This window comes from Thalassophryne amazonica, chromosome 3, assembly GCF_902500255.1.
Source record: "Thalassophryne amazonica chromosome 3, fThaAma1.1, whole genome shotgun sequence".
NCBI classification, from domain to species: Eukaryota; Metazoa; Chordata; class Actinopteri; order Batrachoidiformes; family Batrachoididae; genus Thalassophryne; species Thalassophryne amazonica.
The window spans coordinates 98462681-98480173 of NC_047105.1; the positions used below are offsets into that span (position 1 = coordinate 98462681).

Sequence of the window (17493 nt, forward strand, 5' to 3'; positions counted from 1 at the left end):
TCACACCAGATACTGACTGGATTTCTGAACCTCTCAGACCCCACAAGAAAGAAAAACTGAAAAATGGGAGCAAAAACAAAGGTGTTGCATTTATATTTTTATTTAGTGTACATTTATCCTTCAGTCTCAGATCAGGACGCGAAAACATGAGACTTAATATCCACTGCGGCATCTCAGAGACACTCCCAAATGATTTTAAAAATATAATCATCATAAACTAAATCTAAAAAACAAAACAACCCGGAAATGCTTGTCATGGAAGTAAATACCCGAATTTCCGAGAATTCCAGGAAAACTCCCATCACTGCATATGTCTTCTACATCCGATCGACACAAATAATCCCAAATAAAAAAAATAAATAAATAAGGGCCAGAATTTATTTATTTATTCTTAAAGAAATCGCTGCTGTTTGATAAGAGATGGCTGTGCCTTGATGAAGGTCTATGGAACCTGAAACATCCAGTGCCAGCAATTAATTTCCATACTACTGCATTGATTGTGATGGTAACAGAAATCTCCAAACACTTTGTGTTGTTCTGACACAAAATATGTCCCAACATAACAACCCAGTAAACTTGTTCTTCATTTTGTTGTTCTTGCCTTTCTTACTATATTATCTGGCATTAGTAAAGATATAAATAAATGAGGGGATGCCATGAATTAGTTACAATATTGAGTTAGTCAATCACAATTTCACTGTGATGAATAGAGGGACAGAATAAGTGCTCATTTTTTTCCTCTACACAGAAATAACAAAAAAGCAACATCCTTCAAAGAAAAAAGAAAAAAGTGTGAAGGTACTTACAGTGTTGCATATCCATGTTAGGTTATGTCAGTGATGCAAATTGATAAATTAATGAAAAATGCATTCCTCTTGGAATGAGCCAGTGTCTCCTTGTGTTTGTGTGCAATGCCTTTGAATTTCATTTTCATTTTCACACCACAAAAGATGTAACAAAACTGCAAACCAAGATGGCAGTTTTGTCCACAAGGGATGCAGACATGTAAGAACAGACCAAGCAGCAGAAGAAACATTAAGGCAGAGAGTGAGATAAAGAGAGTTGGAGTGACACCTTTCTCTGGAGGGATGTCAAAACCTAGGATGCCAGTGTAGTGTATTGGAAAGGGAAGGAAGGAGAGAACAAGAAAGAAACAGAGTCAGAAAGATGGACAGAAATATCAAATGAGCCAAAGTAAAGAGTCACTGGGAAGTGAGACAAAAGCCATTAAATAAAGACAGTGGTGAGGGAAAAGGGACAAGACAATCAACAGACAACCCAGCATGCACAAGAGGGAAATACAGGGTGAGGCAGTTAATTCTCCCATGGCTAAGTTAATTAGACAGACTGCAAGTGGGACTCTGGTATAAAAGGAGCTGGCAAACAGGAGAAAGAAATAAAACATGGCTAGTCATGTCTGCAGGTGTATATTTTGCTGAAAGATGGGTACAGTCAGACTGTTATCAGGTCCAAGAAATGGAACAATAAACTAGAGGATCGACCGGAGCCAATACGTAGACACAGCAAACACTCATGGAATATCAGTGTTCTGCAAAAGCACAAATCTGCAGAAATCTGGTCTTTATATTTTTTTCTTCATGAGTACCCACAAACTTTCCAAATGTTAACTTCCTCATGAAAAAAAATGAGAGAATTTCATGTATTTTGTTGAAAATCATGGAATGTGAAAGAATGCAACAGACATTTTTTTGGTGCTTAAAATTTTGATTATTTTGTGGGTTCACATTCTAATGCATGAATCCACAAACTCAATAAACAGGAGTTGATAAACATGAAGCACCTGTAAATCCACAAACAAACAAACAAACAAAAAAGATTTAAGATTGAAGGGCAGAAACATGTTGAAATGCAGAAACACATCCTCCTCCTTAGTATCAACTGAGGAGGAGGATGTGTACAAGAAGCAGTTGAAGTAATAGTAGCAGGAGGAGGAGAAGAATAAGAAATAGTAGTACCAGAAGGAGAAGAGGAAGAGAGGAAAAAAATGACAGCTACCAGGGACAATAAATGACAATCAATACTCACATGAGCATAGTGTGTGTGTGTGTGGGGGGGGGGGGGGGAGACTTAGAGGGTCTTGGTGAAACCAGACCATGTTCCAGTTAAAACCTGTTTGATACACCTATTTAGGATTCCAATTTAATAGTCAAAATTGTATTATGTTTACCTGGGAAACACCATGATTAAAAACTAAATGCATTAACCTTGTTATCGTCAAGTGTGAGGTTTGAGTTTCAGATCAAAACTTACGTTTTTGTCCCATAGCACTGGCCACTGTGGGTCCTGTCTGAGGGTCCCTGTAGGTCTCCTGGTGGTTGGTAGCATAGCTGGCCATGGGAGGTCCTGGCAATGTTGAATCCTCGATCCACTCTGTAATAGTAAGAGACATTTTTTTCCAGGTAGAGTCTAGACAGGTGTACAGTTGCCTTTCTTGCTGAAAAAACAAGACTAAGGGTTTAGTACAATGACCACTGTTGCAAGTGGTTTTGGTGCTATGACAAGATTCTGAAATTCTCAGATTTGACAGCAGTGATATATATAGTCACATAGTTGTCCCTCACAACATTAGGTAAGTACAAGAGGTAGGAAAGCCCAAACTATAAAAAAAAACACCCTTCTCCACAACAGCGACTATTTTTGAGTAATCACTTTGTTTCAGTGCACAGTACTGACTGCGCGACAACTCATTAATATTCTTAACAATAAGGAAGAATCAATGCAGATGTGAAAAGGGGTGAAACAACTCCTTGAAGCTATTGAGTTTTTGAAGAGAAATTGAGCTTTCAGATGGGCAAAAGGTCAGCAGGTAATCGAAAGGAATCGAATGATTCCTGCTGAATGAGCAGACAGTAGAACATGATAAAGTTCCCATGTGGGTTGGCTTGCATTTGCAATTAATCTCTCTGCAGGGCATCCTGCATGTGATTTATACTTAGAACAAGAAATACCTACAGGAATCGCAAAAGATTGTGCTTTTGCATAAGTCTGAGCTAAATTGAGAGCATCTATTTGTAATATGCTGCATCCTTATTATCGTTATTAGTAGGACACACGTCAAGTGTCACTAATAAAAGACAGATGCTGCAGTAACTACGAGTCAGTACCTGAAAGCAAAAGACAAAAAAACGGAAATTAAATTCAAAAAGGCTGCGTGGCACAGCCGCAAAGGAAGGGAACTTAGCAAATTATAAAACAGCAGCAAGCAAGAATATGTTGTACAGTTGCTACAATTGCTAATAAAGTGTGTCTGTGTACACACAGTACACAAACAATCACACACATGAAGAAAGAAGGAAAATAAAAGGGCCCCATGCCGGGGGCTAGTAAACAAACCTCGGATGTAGCACTCACCTTCAGGTGGCTGCTGGCTCTGGGGCTGAGGCTGCTGAGGCGGCTGGTCCAGCTGCCTACGCCTCTTAGCCTCCAGCACTGGATTCTCATACTGGGTTTTCCTGTTGATATGACTGTAGGAAAGTGGAAACAGTGATAGAGGAAGACAGTCAAAGATTGAGTCAATTTGGATGGGGGGTGGTGGTGAATTCAAAACAAGAACAAAAGATGAAGATGCAGAACAATAAATGAGAGTAAAGCAGAGTCCAGAAATAGTGTACAAACATCAAAGACGAAGAAGAGAAACGTGGTGAAAGGTCTGATTCTTTAACAGTGTAAAGTGGTGACTTAGGTATCATCAACAACTGTACTTGAAATTATATCAAATAAATACTTCTGAGATGGTGCCGTAATTCACAGATAAAACCAGAAACTATAAAATCTGTGGCTGGTGTGAAATGCACAAAAAAACTGCACCTGAAAGAAGTGGTGTGTGATCAGACTGTGTAGTGATTGAGGGGCACAACTGTGAATAATGTATACTAAAGATACATTACAAAGACAAAAAAGAAATGCAAAATCCCCGTGCCCTCAGGTGCTGCTTTGAACATCAAAAACACAGAAAAAGCATTCATATTAATGTTGAGCTCCACAGAACGATGATATAATTCATATGCAACACAAATACATTGATCACATTGCAAACAAGCTAGTGACAATCAAGTAGAGACTACTACTTCTTTTATTGGCTGATCCCGTTAGGGGTCGCCACAGTAGATCAATTGTTTCCATCTCACCCCGTCCTCTGTGTCTTCCTCTGTTACACCAATGACCTGCAAGTCCTCCTCAGCACATCCATAAACCTCCTCTTTGGCCTCCCTCTTCTCCACCTGCCTGGTGGCTCCATCCTCAGCATCCTTCTGCCTATATACCCTGGGTCCCTCATCTGCACATGTCCAAACCATCTCAATCTCGCCTCTCTGACTTTGTCTCCAAACTGTCCCACCTGAGCTGTCCCTCTGATATGTTCATTCCTAATCTTGTTCATTCTCATCACTCCCAAAGAGAATCAACATCTTCAGCTCTGCCTCCAGTATTTTTGTTAGTGTCGCCGTCTCTAAGCCGTGCAACATAGCTGGTCTCACTACTGTCTCGTAAACTTTCCCCTTCACTCTTGCTGAAATTCTTTGGTCACAAATTACTCCTGCCACCTTTCTCCACCCATTCCACCCTCCCTGCACTCTCTTCTTCACCTCTCTACCACACTCTCCATCACTTTAGACACTTGACTCCAAGCATTTAAACTCATCTATTTTCACCACCTCTACTCCTTATAACCGCACTATTCCACTGGGCTCCCTCTTATTTACACACCTGTACTCAGTCTTGCTCCTACTGACTTTCATTCAACCTGGTTACAAACTCCACTGCCATCTCTCCTAGATGTTTCTATGCCTCCACTGGAATGCCATCTGGACCAACTGCCTTTCCACTCTTCATCCTCTTCATAGCTGCCCTCACTTCTTCCTTACTAATCTCTGGTACTTCCTGACTTACTCTCACCACATCATCCAGCCTTTTCTCTCTCATTTTTTTCATTCATCAGCTCCTCAAAACATTCCCTCCACATTCTCAACACACCCTCCTCACTTGCTAGCACATTACCATCTGCATCTGTTACCATCCTAACCTGCTGCACCTCCTTTCCACCTCTGTCCCTTTGTCTAGTCAAGTAGAGACTTATTGGCTCAAAATCTGTGGATATGTGCAAGAAAAAAAATCCTTTGTGTGCAATATTCTGTCCACTTCTATATATAATCATGTAACCATGATAATCTATCCTGCACAGTCTATAGCACAGAATGCAAATACAACTCTAAGTGCTATTTAGATGGCACTAAATCCAAGTGCAAAGAAGGGTGGAAAGTGCAAATAGACTGTACTTAATCATCAAATTTGTCATGGGTGTGTTTTGGGTATAATATGAAATAAATTATTCAGATTGCAACCCCATTAAGAGATGGAGTTCCTGCTGCACTGTTATTTAGACAGTTGAATAAAGTGAGACAGTGTTTGACATTCACAGTCTTTCACATGTGTGAATCCAGCCATGGCTTTCTAAACATCATGAATGACTGATAGCCAAATTAGAAAAAGAGGATATTCTAAGATACAATAACTTTAACTTCATAAAGCATGTCCGGACATCTTCTGTTTCCAAGTTAAAAAGGTGAATTTAGTCAACAACCCCATCAATTCAATCTTTCTTGTTCTTTCACACAAATGGAAGCTGTAACATACGTGTTATTGTTGCATATATTGTTGCAGCTGAGTTGCAACCTGATGCCATTTCTATTTGCTTGTGTTGTATGAGCCGTCTGTCATCAGCATTATTTTTGATGACCAAAGATCATCACTGACTAGAAAGGACTCCCTTCTCCTGTGGTTTTGACTGATTTCTTTAAAGGTGAGTCATCTCAAAGTGACTTTTTGACATAACTGTAGAAATAGATAAATAAATAAAAATCATGTAAGCCCGCAGTGGACACACCGGCTGACACACAGGAACATTCTTAAGAGTTATAATTTAACATCATATTATATGGCACTTGCAGCGTTTTTGTCTCAGGTCTGGGGTCCATGTGTTAGGTTGGAAGCTTGTAGGTGAATGTCACTTACTCAACATAGTAGACCCCGTAGACTGGATCATCTATTTTCTCCCATCCTGGAGGAAGTTCTAAAAAGAAGAAAAAAGTAAAAACAGTGAGACAGCCACAGCAAAGTGAAAGTTGTGAAGTCGCTGGAGGACGTGCTGAGCCATTAGAGGTACGACCAGCAGAGACCTTTTCAAACTCTTTTGTGCCTTGCCTGTCAGTCAGTCTCCAGGGCCACAGTGACTCACAACTTCACAGTCACGCTGTCCCCCTGTCTCCTCACACTACTGACACATCCACACATCAAGATAAGAACAGAGCAAAACCTCCCAGGCACAAAGGGGTAGAGGGACAGGAGGAGGTGTTGGAAGTGATGAAGACAGAGCTATGAAGGAGGGAAGGAAAGCGGGATAGAACAATAAGAAAAGCTGTGGACTAGCTAAAGAATATAAACCGTAATATTTGGTTTGAAAAAGAAGAGAAATGTGGAGCAGGAGTGTAAACACTTCAGATAATTCTGACAGTGCATAAGTGCAGGGAGAAATTTGCATACATATTGTCTAATCAACACATGATTTTTTTGTCCTTTTTTGGTCACGCCATCTGTGACATACAGTATATACCAGACAATGTGAAGCAGCACATCTAGAATTACATAACTGGCTGAATGACTGAAATATCCTTGATAAGACATATTGGAGGTGAAGCTGAAGTGCAATTGCTGATGGACTTAAATTACAGCTTTGCTTTTTCTCAATACCACGGGCCTGACTTCACCTGTGCTGGATTTTGCTTCATTCGGTGTTTCAGCATTTCCCATAACACCCCTGCGCTTACCAGAATGCACCGCGGTGCCAGCAGAGTTCTACTGTCTCACAGCGCATGTAAACAATCGCAAAGTTCACGGGGGGGATTATGATGATTATACAGTCTCCCAAGTTGAGAGGGTTATCTAGAGGAGGTGTAGCACCTGTGATGGACTTCTGCTGTGCCCCGATGTTGTCTTATTGTTCGTTCTTCACGAGAAGTGTTTATACTGTGAGTGTTGAGCTCCTGACACTGGAACCCGGCTGAAACCAACCTCTCACATGAGTCACGGACCGCCAGATGGCGCGAGATTCACAACTGCGAAACACCAAATGGGGTATGACTAATCAGCGGGGGCCCAGGGGTCGCCGTATAGGCCCCCAGCAGGGTTCAGGGGCAGCACCCTTGGTGTGGGCCCACAGGTTTTGAGCATTTTAGATGCATTTCTGAGCCACTAGAGAGACCTAATTTCATGAATTTACATTTTATATTTTTTTTATGTTGGGGTATATGGAAACCTGCCTGTAATAAAATAATTTGTCTATGTAGACTTTCTTTCAGTGATACTTGGCCAGTGCTATAGCATATGTACTTACTATAAATACCATAGCATTGGACAGATATCACTGAACTTGCCAAAACTATTCTTTAAGTGTCTTTCCTTAACTTGCAATGAGCTCTGAAATATACTGAAACTTCATGCAAGTACAACCCCTGGCAAAAATTATGGAATCACCGGCCTCGGAGGATGTTCATTCAGTTGTTTAATTTTGTAGAAAAAAAGCAGATCACAGACATGACACAAAACTAAAGTAATTTCAAATGGCAACTTTCTGGCTTTAAGAAACACTATAAGAAATCAAGAAAAAAAATTGTGGCAGTCAGTAACGGTTACTATTGTAGACCAAGCAGAGGGGAAAAAAATATGGACTCACTCAATTCTGAGGAATAAATTATGGAATCACCCTGTAAATTTTCATCCCCAAAACTAACACCTGCATCAAATCAGATCTGCTCGTTAGTCTGCATCTAAAAAGGAGTGATCACACCTTGGAGAGCTGTTGCACCAAGTGGACTGACATGAATCATGGCTCTAACACGAGAGATGTCAATTGAAACAAAGGAGAGGATTATCAAACTCTTAAAAGAGGGTAAATCATCACGCAATGTTGCAAAAGATGTTGGTTGTTCACAGTCAGCTGTGTCTAAACTCTGGACCAAATACAAACAACATGGGAAGGTTGTTAAAGGCAAACATACTGGTAGACCAAGGAAGACGTCAAAGCATCAAGACAGAAAACTTAAAGCAATATGTCTCAAAAATCGAAAATGCACAACAAAACAAATGAGGAACGAATGGGAGGAAACTGGAGTCAACGTCTGACCGAACTGTAAGAAACCGCCTAAAGGAAATGGGATTTACATACAGAAAAGCTAAACAAAAGCCATCATTAACACCTAAACAGAAAAAAACAAGGTTACAATGGGCTAAGGAAAAGCAATCGTGGACTGTGGATGACTGGATGAAAGTCATATTCAGTGATGAATCTTGAATCTGCACTGGGCAAGGTGATGATGCTGGAATTTTTGTTTGGTGCCGTTCCAATGAGATTTATAAAGATGACTGCCTGAAGAGAACATGTAAATGTCCACAGTCATTGATGATATGGGGCTGCATGTCAGGTAAAGGCACTAGGGAGATGGTTGTCATTACATCATCAATAAATGCACAAGTTTACGTTGATATTTTGGACACTTTTCTTATCCCATCAATTGAAAGGATGTTTGGGGATTATGAAATCATTTTTCAAGATGATAACGCATCTTGCCATAGAGCAAAAACTGTGAAAAAATTCCTTGCAAAAAGACACACAGGGTCAATGTCATGGCCTGCAAATAGTCCGGATCTTAACCCAATTGAAAATCTTTGGTGGAAGTTGAAGAAAATGGTCCATGACAAGGCTCCAACCTGCAAAGCTGATCTGGCAACAGCAATCAGAGAAAGTTGGAGCCAGATTGATGAAGAGTACTGTTTGTCACTCATTAAGTCCATGCCTCAGAGACTGCAAGCTGTTATAAAAGCCAGAGGTGGTGCAACAAAATACTAGTGATGTGTTGGAGCGTTCTTTTGTTTTTCATGATTCCATAATTTTTCCTCAGAATTGAGTGATTCCATATTTTTTTCCCTCTGCTTGGTCTAAAAAAGTAACCGTTACTGACTGCCACAATTTTTTTTCCTGATTTCTTATAGTGTTTCTTAAAGCCAGAAAGTTGCCATTTGAAATGACTTTAGTTTTGTGACATGTCTGTGATCTGCTTTTTTTTTTACAAAATTAAACAACTGAATGAACATCCTCCGAGGCCGGTGATTCCATAATTTTTGCCAGGGGTTGTATGTGTACATGATTTAAAGAGATTAAAACCTGAAAATCTGAAAACCCCACAGGCACATACAGCATAGTAACATTAAAAAGCACATATCTTGTGCACCAGCTGTACTGCAGTCTATGAAATTCACTAAAATAAAAAATAAAAATAAAATTGATGCAGGCCAATTTCAGCATGCAGGCAAAATATATTTTGTAATTTTTTGAATGGTTTATCTATTAAAGAGTAAAAACTGATGGAATTCAATTGTAGGGCCTGAAAGAAGTTTCTGTATTTTAGTCATCAGGTCAAGTGAGAGGGGAAGTGTTAGCTTTTTAAATACTTGGAAGATACTGGACTCATCAACAGGATTTAGTACTCCTATAACGGACTGATGCAGCAGGTGGCAGTAATGTAACAATAAGGATGCCGGATACCGTTATACGCCCCAAAAGAAGAACAAGGGTTCATTTGTGTTATTTTTCTCCACACAGTCACATTTTCAGAAAAAGTTTCAGCAGTGTTATGGTTCCCATGCATATGAGGGAACATTTAACTCGCACCGATGACTCGCACCCCCCCCCCAAAAAAATTTTCTCAACGGATTTACCCTGAACTCAGAAATGGCCCAGAAACCCAGAAAAACTCTGAAATCTGCAGATCAGCGGAAAATTCTCATCCCTGTATATATGAAATACTCGAAGATGTCACCAATAGATTTTATGAAGAGCGGGTTTAAGCTCAAATGCGGTGGCTCCAAATGGAACTTTCTTAGCAATGCCCGATTACGCCTAACTCCACCTAACCTCCAGCCACCCCATCAATGTGCAAAGGGGTGCAGTGTGGTCAAGACCAGCATGAACTGGGCAGGTACCAAGGAAGCCTGAACACGCCCCATCTCACAGTTGCCAAACAAGAGAAGCAAAGGTAAGGCTCACGGGCTAACTTTGGATCAGGAGTTTAACTGGGTACCGTAGTCTATTTTGAGGGTGGGTGCTAATGGGGTTAAATGAAAGGGCATAATTCTTCTTCTGGGACAGCCCTTGTCTGTCCCGATCAGAAAAATGGCACATTTTCTGAGTTTTTGGGCGAATTACACTGCAAACAAAGTGAAAATGCAGTAAAAAGCGGACATGTGTTGCAGTTTGTTTATGAACCAGAGCTCAAACATGTCGAGGCGGTTGTGCAGGCGAGAGAACGCAGCTACTCTGTCAAAGTGTGTAGGCTAAAACCTACTGGCACAACCTCTCCCATTTGCCTCATCTTCCCTTCTCCACTGAGAAGCAACAAAAACCCTGCACTTTTCAGGACTGCTTCGGTGATTGCAACCGAAAACAAAACAGTACACCGTTTTTCTATTTGAAGTGATGCTGTGTTTGTGCAGGCTGTTCCCTGGAAGTGGTCAAATCCTGCGATATCATGCAGGGGTTCAAATTAGACTGCGGTTTCTTACTGTATGATATTTTGTGGACTGGGCAGTTGTTTTCATAATGGATGGCTTGGGTGTAGGCATGGGTATGACCAGTATATTGCATTAGTAACAGTTGTACCATGAGGAAGATGGACCTGGTCCAATCAAAACAATTGGAATCTGTCCTGAACAATGCAGGTTTTTTATTTTAATTGATCATATCGGAAAAATTAAAGCCGAGTCATCAAATCAATGTGCATTTCCTCTCACTTCTTTTCATACAGTTGTGCTCAAACATTGACATAACCTGGTGGAATTTTTAGATTTTTTTTTTTGGCCATTTTTCAAACAATATGAATGATAACACAAAAACTTTTTTTCACTCATGGTTGGTGGTTGTGTGAAGCCATTTATTCTCAAACAACTATGTTTACTCTTTTAAATGATAATGACAACAGAAACTAACCTAATGACCCTGATCAAAAATTTTCATACCCTGGCGATTTTGGCCTGATAACGTGGACACAGGTCGACACAAACAGGTCTGAATGGCTACAAAATGTAACCATCCTCACCTGTGATCTGTTTGCTTGTAATCAGTGCATGTGCATGTGTGTGTGTGTGTGTGTGTGTGTGTATAAAAGGTCAGAGAGTTTCTGGGCTCCTGACAGACCCTTTCATATTTCATCCAGTGCTGTACTGACGTTTCTGGTTTCTGAGTCATAGAGAAAGCAAAAGAATTGTCAAAGAAAAGGTAATTGAACTGTATCAAACTATAATTAGGAAGTGGAATATGAGCAATTCTGTTGGAATCAAACAGGTAGGCCAACAAAAATTTCAGCAACAACTACCAGGAAAATTCTTCGGGATGCAAAGAAAAACCCATGAATAACTTCAGCTGCAATACAGGACTCTCTGGAAAAAAAGTGGCGTGGCTGTTTCAAGATGCACAATGAGAAGGCACTTTCTTGAAAAATGGGCTGCATGGTCGAGTCACCAGAAGAAAGCCATTACTACACAAATGTCACAAATTATACCACCTACAACATGCCAAACAGCACAGACAGCAAAGTCATTTGGATTAATGAGACCAAGTGGAACTTTGTTCAAACTTGATGGCAGTATAAAAGCAGCATGTTATCAGAAAATACTGGAGGAAAATTTGCACGCATCAGCCCAGAAGCTGCACATGGGACGGACGTGGACGTTCCAACATGACAACGATTCAAAACACAAGGCCAAGTTGACCTGTCATTGACTACAGCAGAATAAAGTGAAGGTTCTGGAGTGGACATCTCAGTCTCCTCACCTCAATATCACTGAGCCACTCTGGGGAGATCTCAAACATGCAGTTCATGTCCAACAGCCCAGGAATTTACAGGAACTGGAGGCTTTTTGCCAAGAAGAACGGGTAGTTTTACCATCAGGGAAAATAAACAACCTCTTCCACAACTACCACAAAAGAGTACAAGTTGTCACTGATGTGAATTGGGGCAATACACAGTATTAAGAACTGGGGTTTGTAAACTTTTGATCAGGGTCATTTGGGTAGTTTCTGTTGCCATTATGATTTAAAAGCGTATATGCAGTTGTTTGACAATAAATGGCTTCACACAACTACCTAACACTACACTACACCTTACACTCCACAACTACCTTACACTATACTACTAGGTAGTTACACTAACCATGAGTGAAAAAATGTTGTATCATTCATATTCTCTGAAAAATGGCCAAAAAAAAAAAAATTCTGCCAGGGTATGTAAACACTTGAGGACAATTGTATGTATTGTGCTAGTGGGGTACACAGACTGCTGAGTTCACCACAGAGTCATGGCACACATTTTTAAAAGTACATTACACCGTTCTTCGCCTTCAATATACAACAAGCCTATTTCATTCACACAGATCATTTACAGTGTGCATCAATCTCACTGTGTTATAGCACCATGAAGCAGCGATAACAGTCAGAACATTCGCCATGCCAGTTTTAAAAACATATACCGCTCTCCTGTGCTTCAAACAGACACCATGTCTGTTGCTGATGGATGGCGCAAGTGACATTCCCTTCTTAATGATCAATCAGAGAGCACTTACCATATAAATAAATTAGTTTTTATTGTGTCTGTTTTCATCCTCCTCAGAGACTGTGCAGGCACATATCCAGGGTACAAGGGGTGAGAAATGCACCCTCATGCTACTTAAAGGTCTACTTTTCAATTACATGTTAGAGGCATTTTTATGCTACTACTACTACTACTAATAATAAAAGTAATAATAACAACAACAATAAAAATACATTTTAACAACTAAAACACTGTTCAATCATTACTTGAGTGCCCTCATTTTAAGACTGCAAATCTGCAAAAAATCTACATGACAAAATACAAAAATCAGGGCAACACAGGGGCTTCGTGAGTCGCAATGTTGCCTTCCAGCGAGAACATCTCAGGTCTCGTTGCTTCCGAACTGGTCCTTTCTGTGTAGCGTTTGCATAATCTCCCTGTGTTTGCGTGGGTTCAATCCAGGTGCTCTGGTTTCCGCTTACTTCCAAAGACAGGTAGGTTAGGTGAACTCGTGACCCTGGATTGATTGTATGTGTGAGTGAGCGTGTAAAAGTGTTTGTCTGTCTATACAGCGCCTTGCAAAAGTATTCTGCCCCTTGGTATTTCACACATTTTAATTTATTTATCCCATTTCAACTACAAAAAGTAAATCAGGCTTCTCAATCTAAAAAATTCTAAAATGATCTTCCTTAAACTCAAAGCAAAGAAATTAATAATATAAAAGCCAAGATGATGGGTTGCATAAGTAATGAGCCCCTTTGGTATAATACCTGTAAATAATCCGTTTTATTGCCCGTTTTCTTCAGACAAGTCAGGGGATGGATACATGAACATTTCCAAGTCACTGAATATGTGTTGGACAAACAATATGGCACAAACAGTATGGCACTCTATAGTAAATCTGCATAGACAGTTCTCAAAAACTGATTGTGCAAGAAGTAAAAGAGTGAGGAAAGCCACGAAGACACCCAGACAACCCAGAAGTAGTAATAAGCTTATGTGGCTGTGATTGTGAGAAATTGTGCACAGTGCATGTTTTGTAGTTTTTATCCCCAGTTATACAGTTTCATGATGAAGTGGTATAGAAGAGTATTTTCTTAAAAAGAAGACCCGAAAGTTCAGCAAAAATTTGCCAGAAGATACATCTGAGATGCAAGCCTAGAATTAATGTTTTGGTGAAAGAAAATCCTCCTCGATCGTGACTGCTGGAATAGGCTAGAGACTATCCCAGCAGTCATTGAGCGAAAAGTGAGGTGCACCCTGGACAGGCCACCAATCCTTTGCAGGGCCAACATATACAAAAACAAAGACAAAAACAACAACAACAACAACAAAAAAACAGATCACGACACCCCTAATCAGTGGACTTACTGTCATTAAGGTACCTGCTAATTAGTGCTAAAATACAAATTAAATACTAAAATTTAACTTGCAGAAATACAGCTGCACTGACTTCTCTGATGATGAATTAGTACAATTCACCACACAGAAAGCCACATTACCTCAGATATTTGTAACAAAATGCTCACAAATTACAAACAGTCAACTTGACTGAGTCAACTGAGTTCCCAGCAGCCTCTGTTAGTGGAGCCCTGACTCTGGCATACAGCTGTCACTCAAAGTGAACACGCCCCTAATCATTCATAACTATGGCTTAAAACTGCTTACACTGAAGACTTAAACACCCTCCCCCCCACCCCCCCTGTAAAGACATTATGAATGGGGAAACTATTTACAGTGATCAAAACCATTTTTTTTTTTTTTTTTACCAAGCTGTAAACACATTTATTTCTGGACACCTGCTGGACAAGTTGGACATTTTAATATGGACCTCCAAGGGAACTGATTTACTTTTGGAGCCTGCCTTTTCATTCATCTCCTTAATGTGCCTGAAAACCTTCCAGCTGGATAGTAAACAATTACTTAGCCCCAGACGTTTGCCCACATGGATGCCAACAGGGACATACTCATGTATTCATGCACCCATGTATATACAAACACTTTTACAGAAAAGCACAGTTGAATCTGTAATCCACACGAACATAACTTGGCTCACTTAAACAGCATGATGGTACAATCATTCTGTATCTGTGTAATCATTATTCTTTCAGCTTCTCTAATACAAATCTGCACGTTGATTTGGCACAAATTTTACACTGGATGCCATTCCATGCCACATTACATTGAGAATGGGCACAGATGGTCTTGAACAGGGAACCTTCCATCTTAAAAGCAAGTGCACTGACCACTTGATAATGTTTGTAATAAACAAACTAATACCATTAAAGCCATCTAATTCTAATTCAATTCTATAGTGTGACCACAGCAGCACTGATTACTGGCTGGTCTCCACACAGAAAATGTCAGAGGGGGATAATTGGCTACAAACACAAACTGTCCCATAATCCTCTTCTGTGATGTATCAGTTTTACATATTGTTACCCTCAGCCAATTACACCTCACCCTCTGTGCTAGTAGACTATAATTACAATCATCAAACTTGGAGAGCATCACTCTGCTTTCTAATGAGGTGGGCTGTTAGTTGGAGTGGAGTCAATGCTGGGTGCAATAAAGAGGAGGATGGAGTTGTTTAAATTGTCTGCATGTGATGTACATTATTAAACGCTGCAGGCTAAAGTTTGTCATAATGTCTGTCATCCACTGGTAGCTGTAGCTTGAAGTGCAATAATTTAGAGCAAGACATCAGTTTCAAGCTGATGTCGTAATTACATTTTCATAAACACCTACAGAACTTTGCATTTAAACATTTAGAAGCATTTAAAGTGGGGGTCTGTTTGTGCTACTGTAAATTTTGACAAAATGTTTTCTGACAAATATGCCGTCCATAAAATCTTTTTAAAACAACAAATGCTGCTAAATAGATTCTATTTACAAATACTTTAAAGTGTCACCACTTTTAATATTGTGAAAAAAAAAACAACATAGGGGCTTAAAACTACTTTTATTGTAAGTACACTGAACAAAAATAAAACAGCAACACAAGCTGAACTCAAAGATCTAAAACATTTTCTATATAAATAAAAGACCTATTTCTTTCAAATATTGTTGTCAAATCTGTCTAAATGTGTGTTAGTGAGGACTTCTCCTTTGTCGAGATAATCCATTCGACCTCACAGGTGTATCATATCAAAATGCTGATTAGACAGCATGATTATTGCACAGGTGATTGGACACAGTGAATGTCAGTCTGCTGCAGGAGAATGAGAGCAGCCACGGCCCTATAGTTGACCACTCTGTTAAATGGTGTGACGACTCATATCTTCAGCTCAATATATTAAAAACCAAAGATATGGTCACTGAGATTAGGAAGCATGCCAGCACACCTGACAAGACAATAATTAATAGTCAACCAGTCGAAATTGTGCAAACCTATAAATACCTTGGGACTATCATTGATAATTCACTGAAGTGTGAGGCAAACTGTGAGGCAGTGTGAATGAAGGGGCACCAGTGCTTGTTCTGCCTCAGGAAGCGGTCCTACTTCCACATTGGCCAAACCATGGTGGCATGGTTTGGCAGTCTGACACTGAAGGACAGGAACAGACTGTGTCAGATCATTAAATGGTCCAGTCAGCTGATTGGTGAGTCACAGCTGAGCTTAGAATCTATGTAAACCAAACAGTTACAGCAGACAGCCAGCTGCAGCTCTGGTGGACATTGCTGCAGTCAGCATGCCAACTGCATGCTCCCTCAAAACGTGCAACATCTGTGGCATTGTGCTGTGTGATAAAACTGAACATTTTAGAGTGGCCTTATATTATGACCAGCCTAAGGCACACCTGTGCAATAATCATGCTGTCTAATCAGCATCTTGATATGCCACAGCTGTGAGGTGGGATGAATTATCTCGGCAAAGGAGAAGTGCTCACGAACACAGATTTAGACAGATTTGGCAACAATATTTAAGAGAAATAGGTCTTTTGTGTCTACAGAAAATGTTTCAGATCTTTGAGATCAGATCATGAAAAATGGGAGTAAAAACAAAAAGTGTTGCATTTATATTTTTGTTCAGTGTAGTTTCTTCAATTTAAAAGAAATTAGGGTTGCATTTCAAGAGATTTTAAAGTAATCTTCTTATTGTTATCAATGGCAGTTGTCCGTCATAGTGTAGCGGGTGATACAACTGTAAAGAAATCTTTTTAGATGAAGTTTGTAGATTAATAACTCAATGCTAGATTATGAAAAAATTAAATGTCTTGATTTTTCTTTCAATAGGTGTTGTGTTTGGATATTTCAAATCTGATTATATTTTCTGATGCATAGATGTTCCAACCCCCCCCCCACCGCACACACACAAAAACACCCCTAACAATTTTTTTTTAATCAAAATTGTACCACAGCTATGTATTTTGACCAGTACTTCATATATTTGCATTAGTTCCTAAATGCAGCCAAGACCAATAAATAAATGCATTAATTAATTAAAAAAATATATAACTGCAAGGTCACAGAATTAGTGCCACTGCACTGTGTGCACTTAAAAATGCACAATAAATTGTCCTCCAGACATTCTGAACTGCAACCTTAAATGGAATGCCCTTTTGCTTCGCCTCATGCAAAATTTTAATCACCCAGTTGATTTCATGCTGCATTATTTCCACTCGCGTGAGGTGCACCTGTGTGTGTTTGTCAAGTGTGTGTGAAAGATGAGAGAAGGTACAGCGAGGGTGAGAGCAACCATTGTAACAATGCACAATTCAGTAACTGGAAGCACAGAGGAAATGGTTAATGCAAAAGAAATCTGTCAGTCATCAGGAGGCGGGTTCCCCTGGCCCTCGTTATCTGCTGCCTCACTCCACCTTCCACAACATACTGT

General features: G+C 39.9%; 1 protein-coding gene across 1 annotated transcript in view; it reads right to left on the reverse strand.

The window, feature by feature from the left end:
* Positions 1–17493, reverse strand: part of LOC117507809 (membrane-associated guanylate kinase, WW and PDZ domain-containing protein 1-like) — a 467280-nt gene that overhangs the window by 125873 nt on the left and 323914 nt on the right. The window contains exons 8-10 of the mRNA XM_034167605.1: positions 6031–6088; positions 3373–3485; positions 2272–2391 (exon numbers count right to left, since the gene is read on the reverse strand). Coding sequence (XP_034023496.1) covers positions 2272–2391; positions 3373–3485; positions 6031–6088 — 291 coding nt within the window. The remainder of the gene's footprint in view (positions 1–2271; positions 2392–3372; positions 3486–6030; positions 6089–17493) is intronic.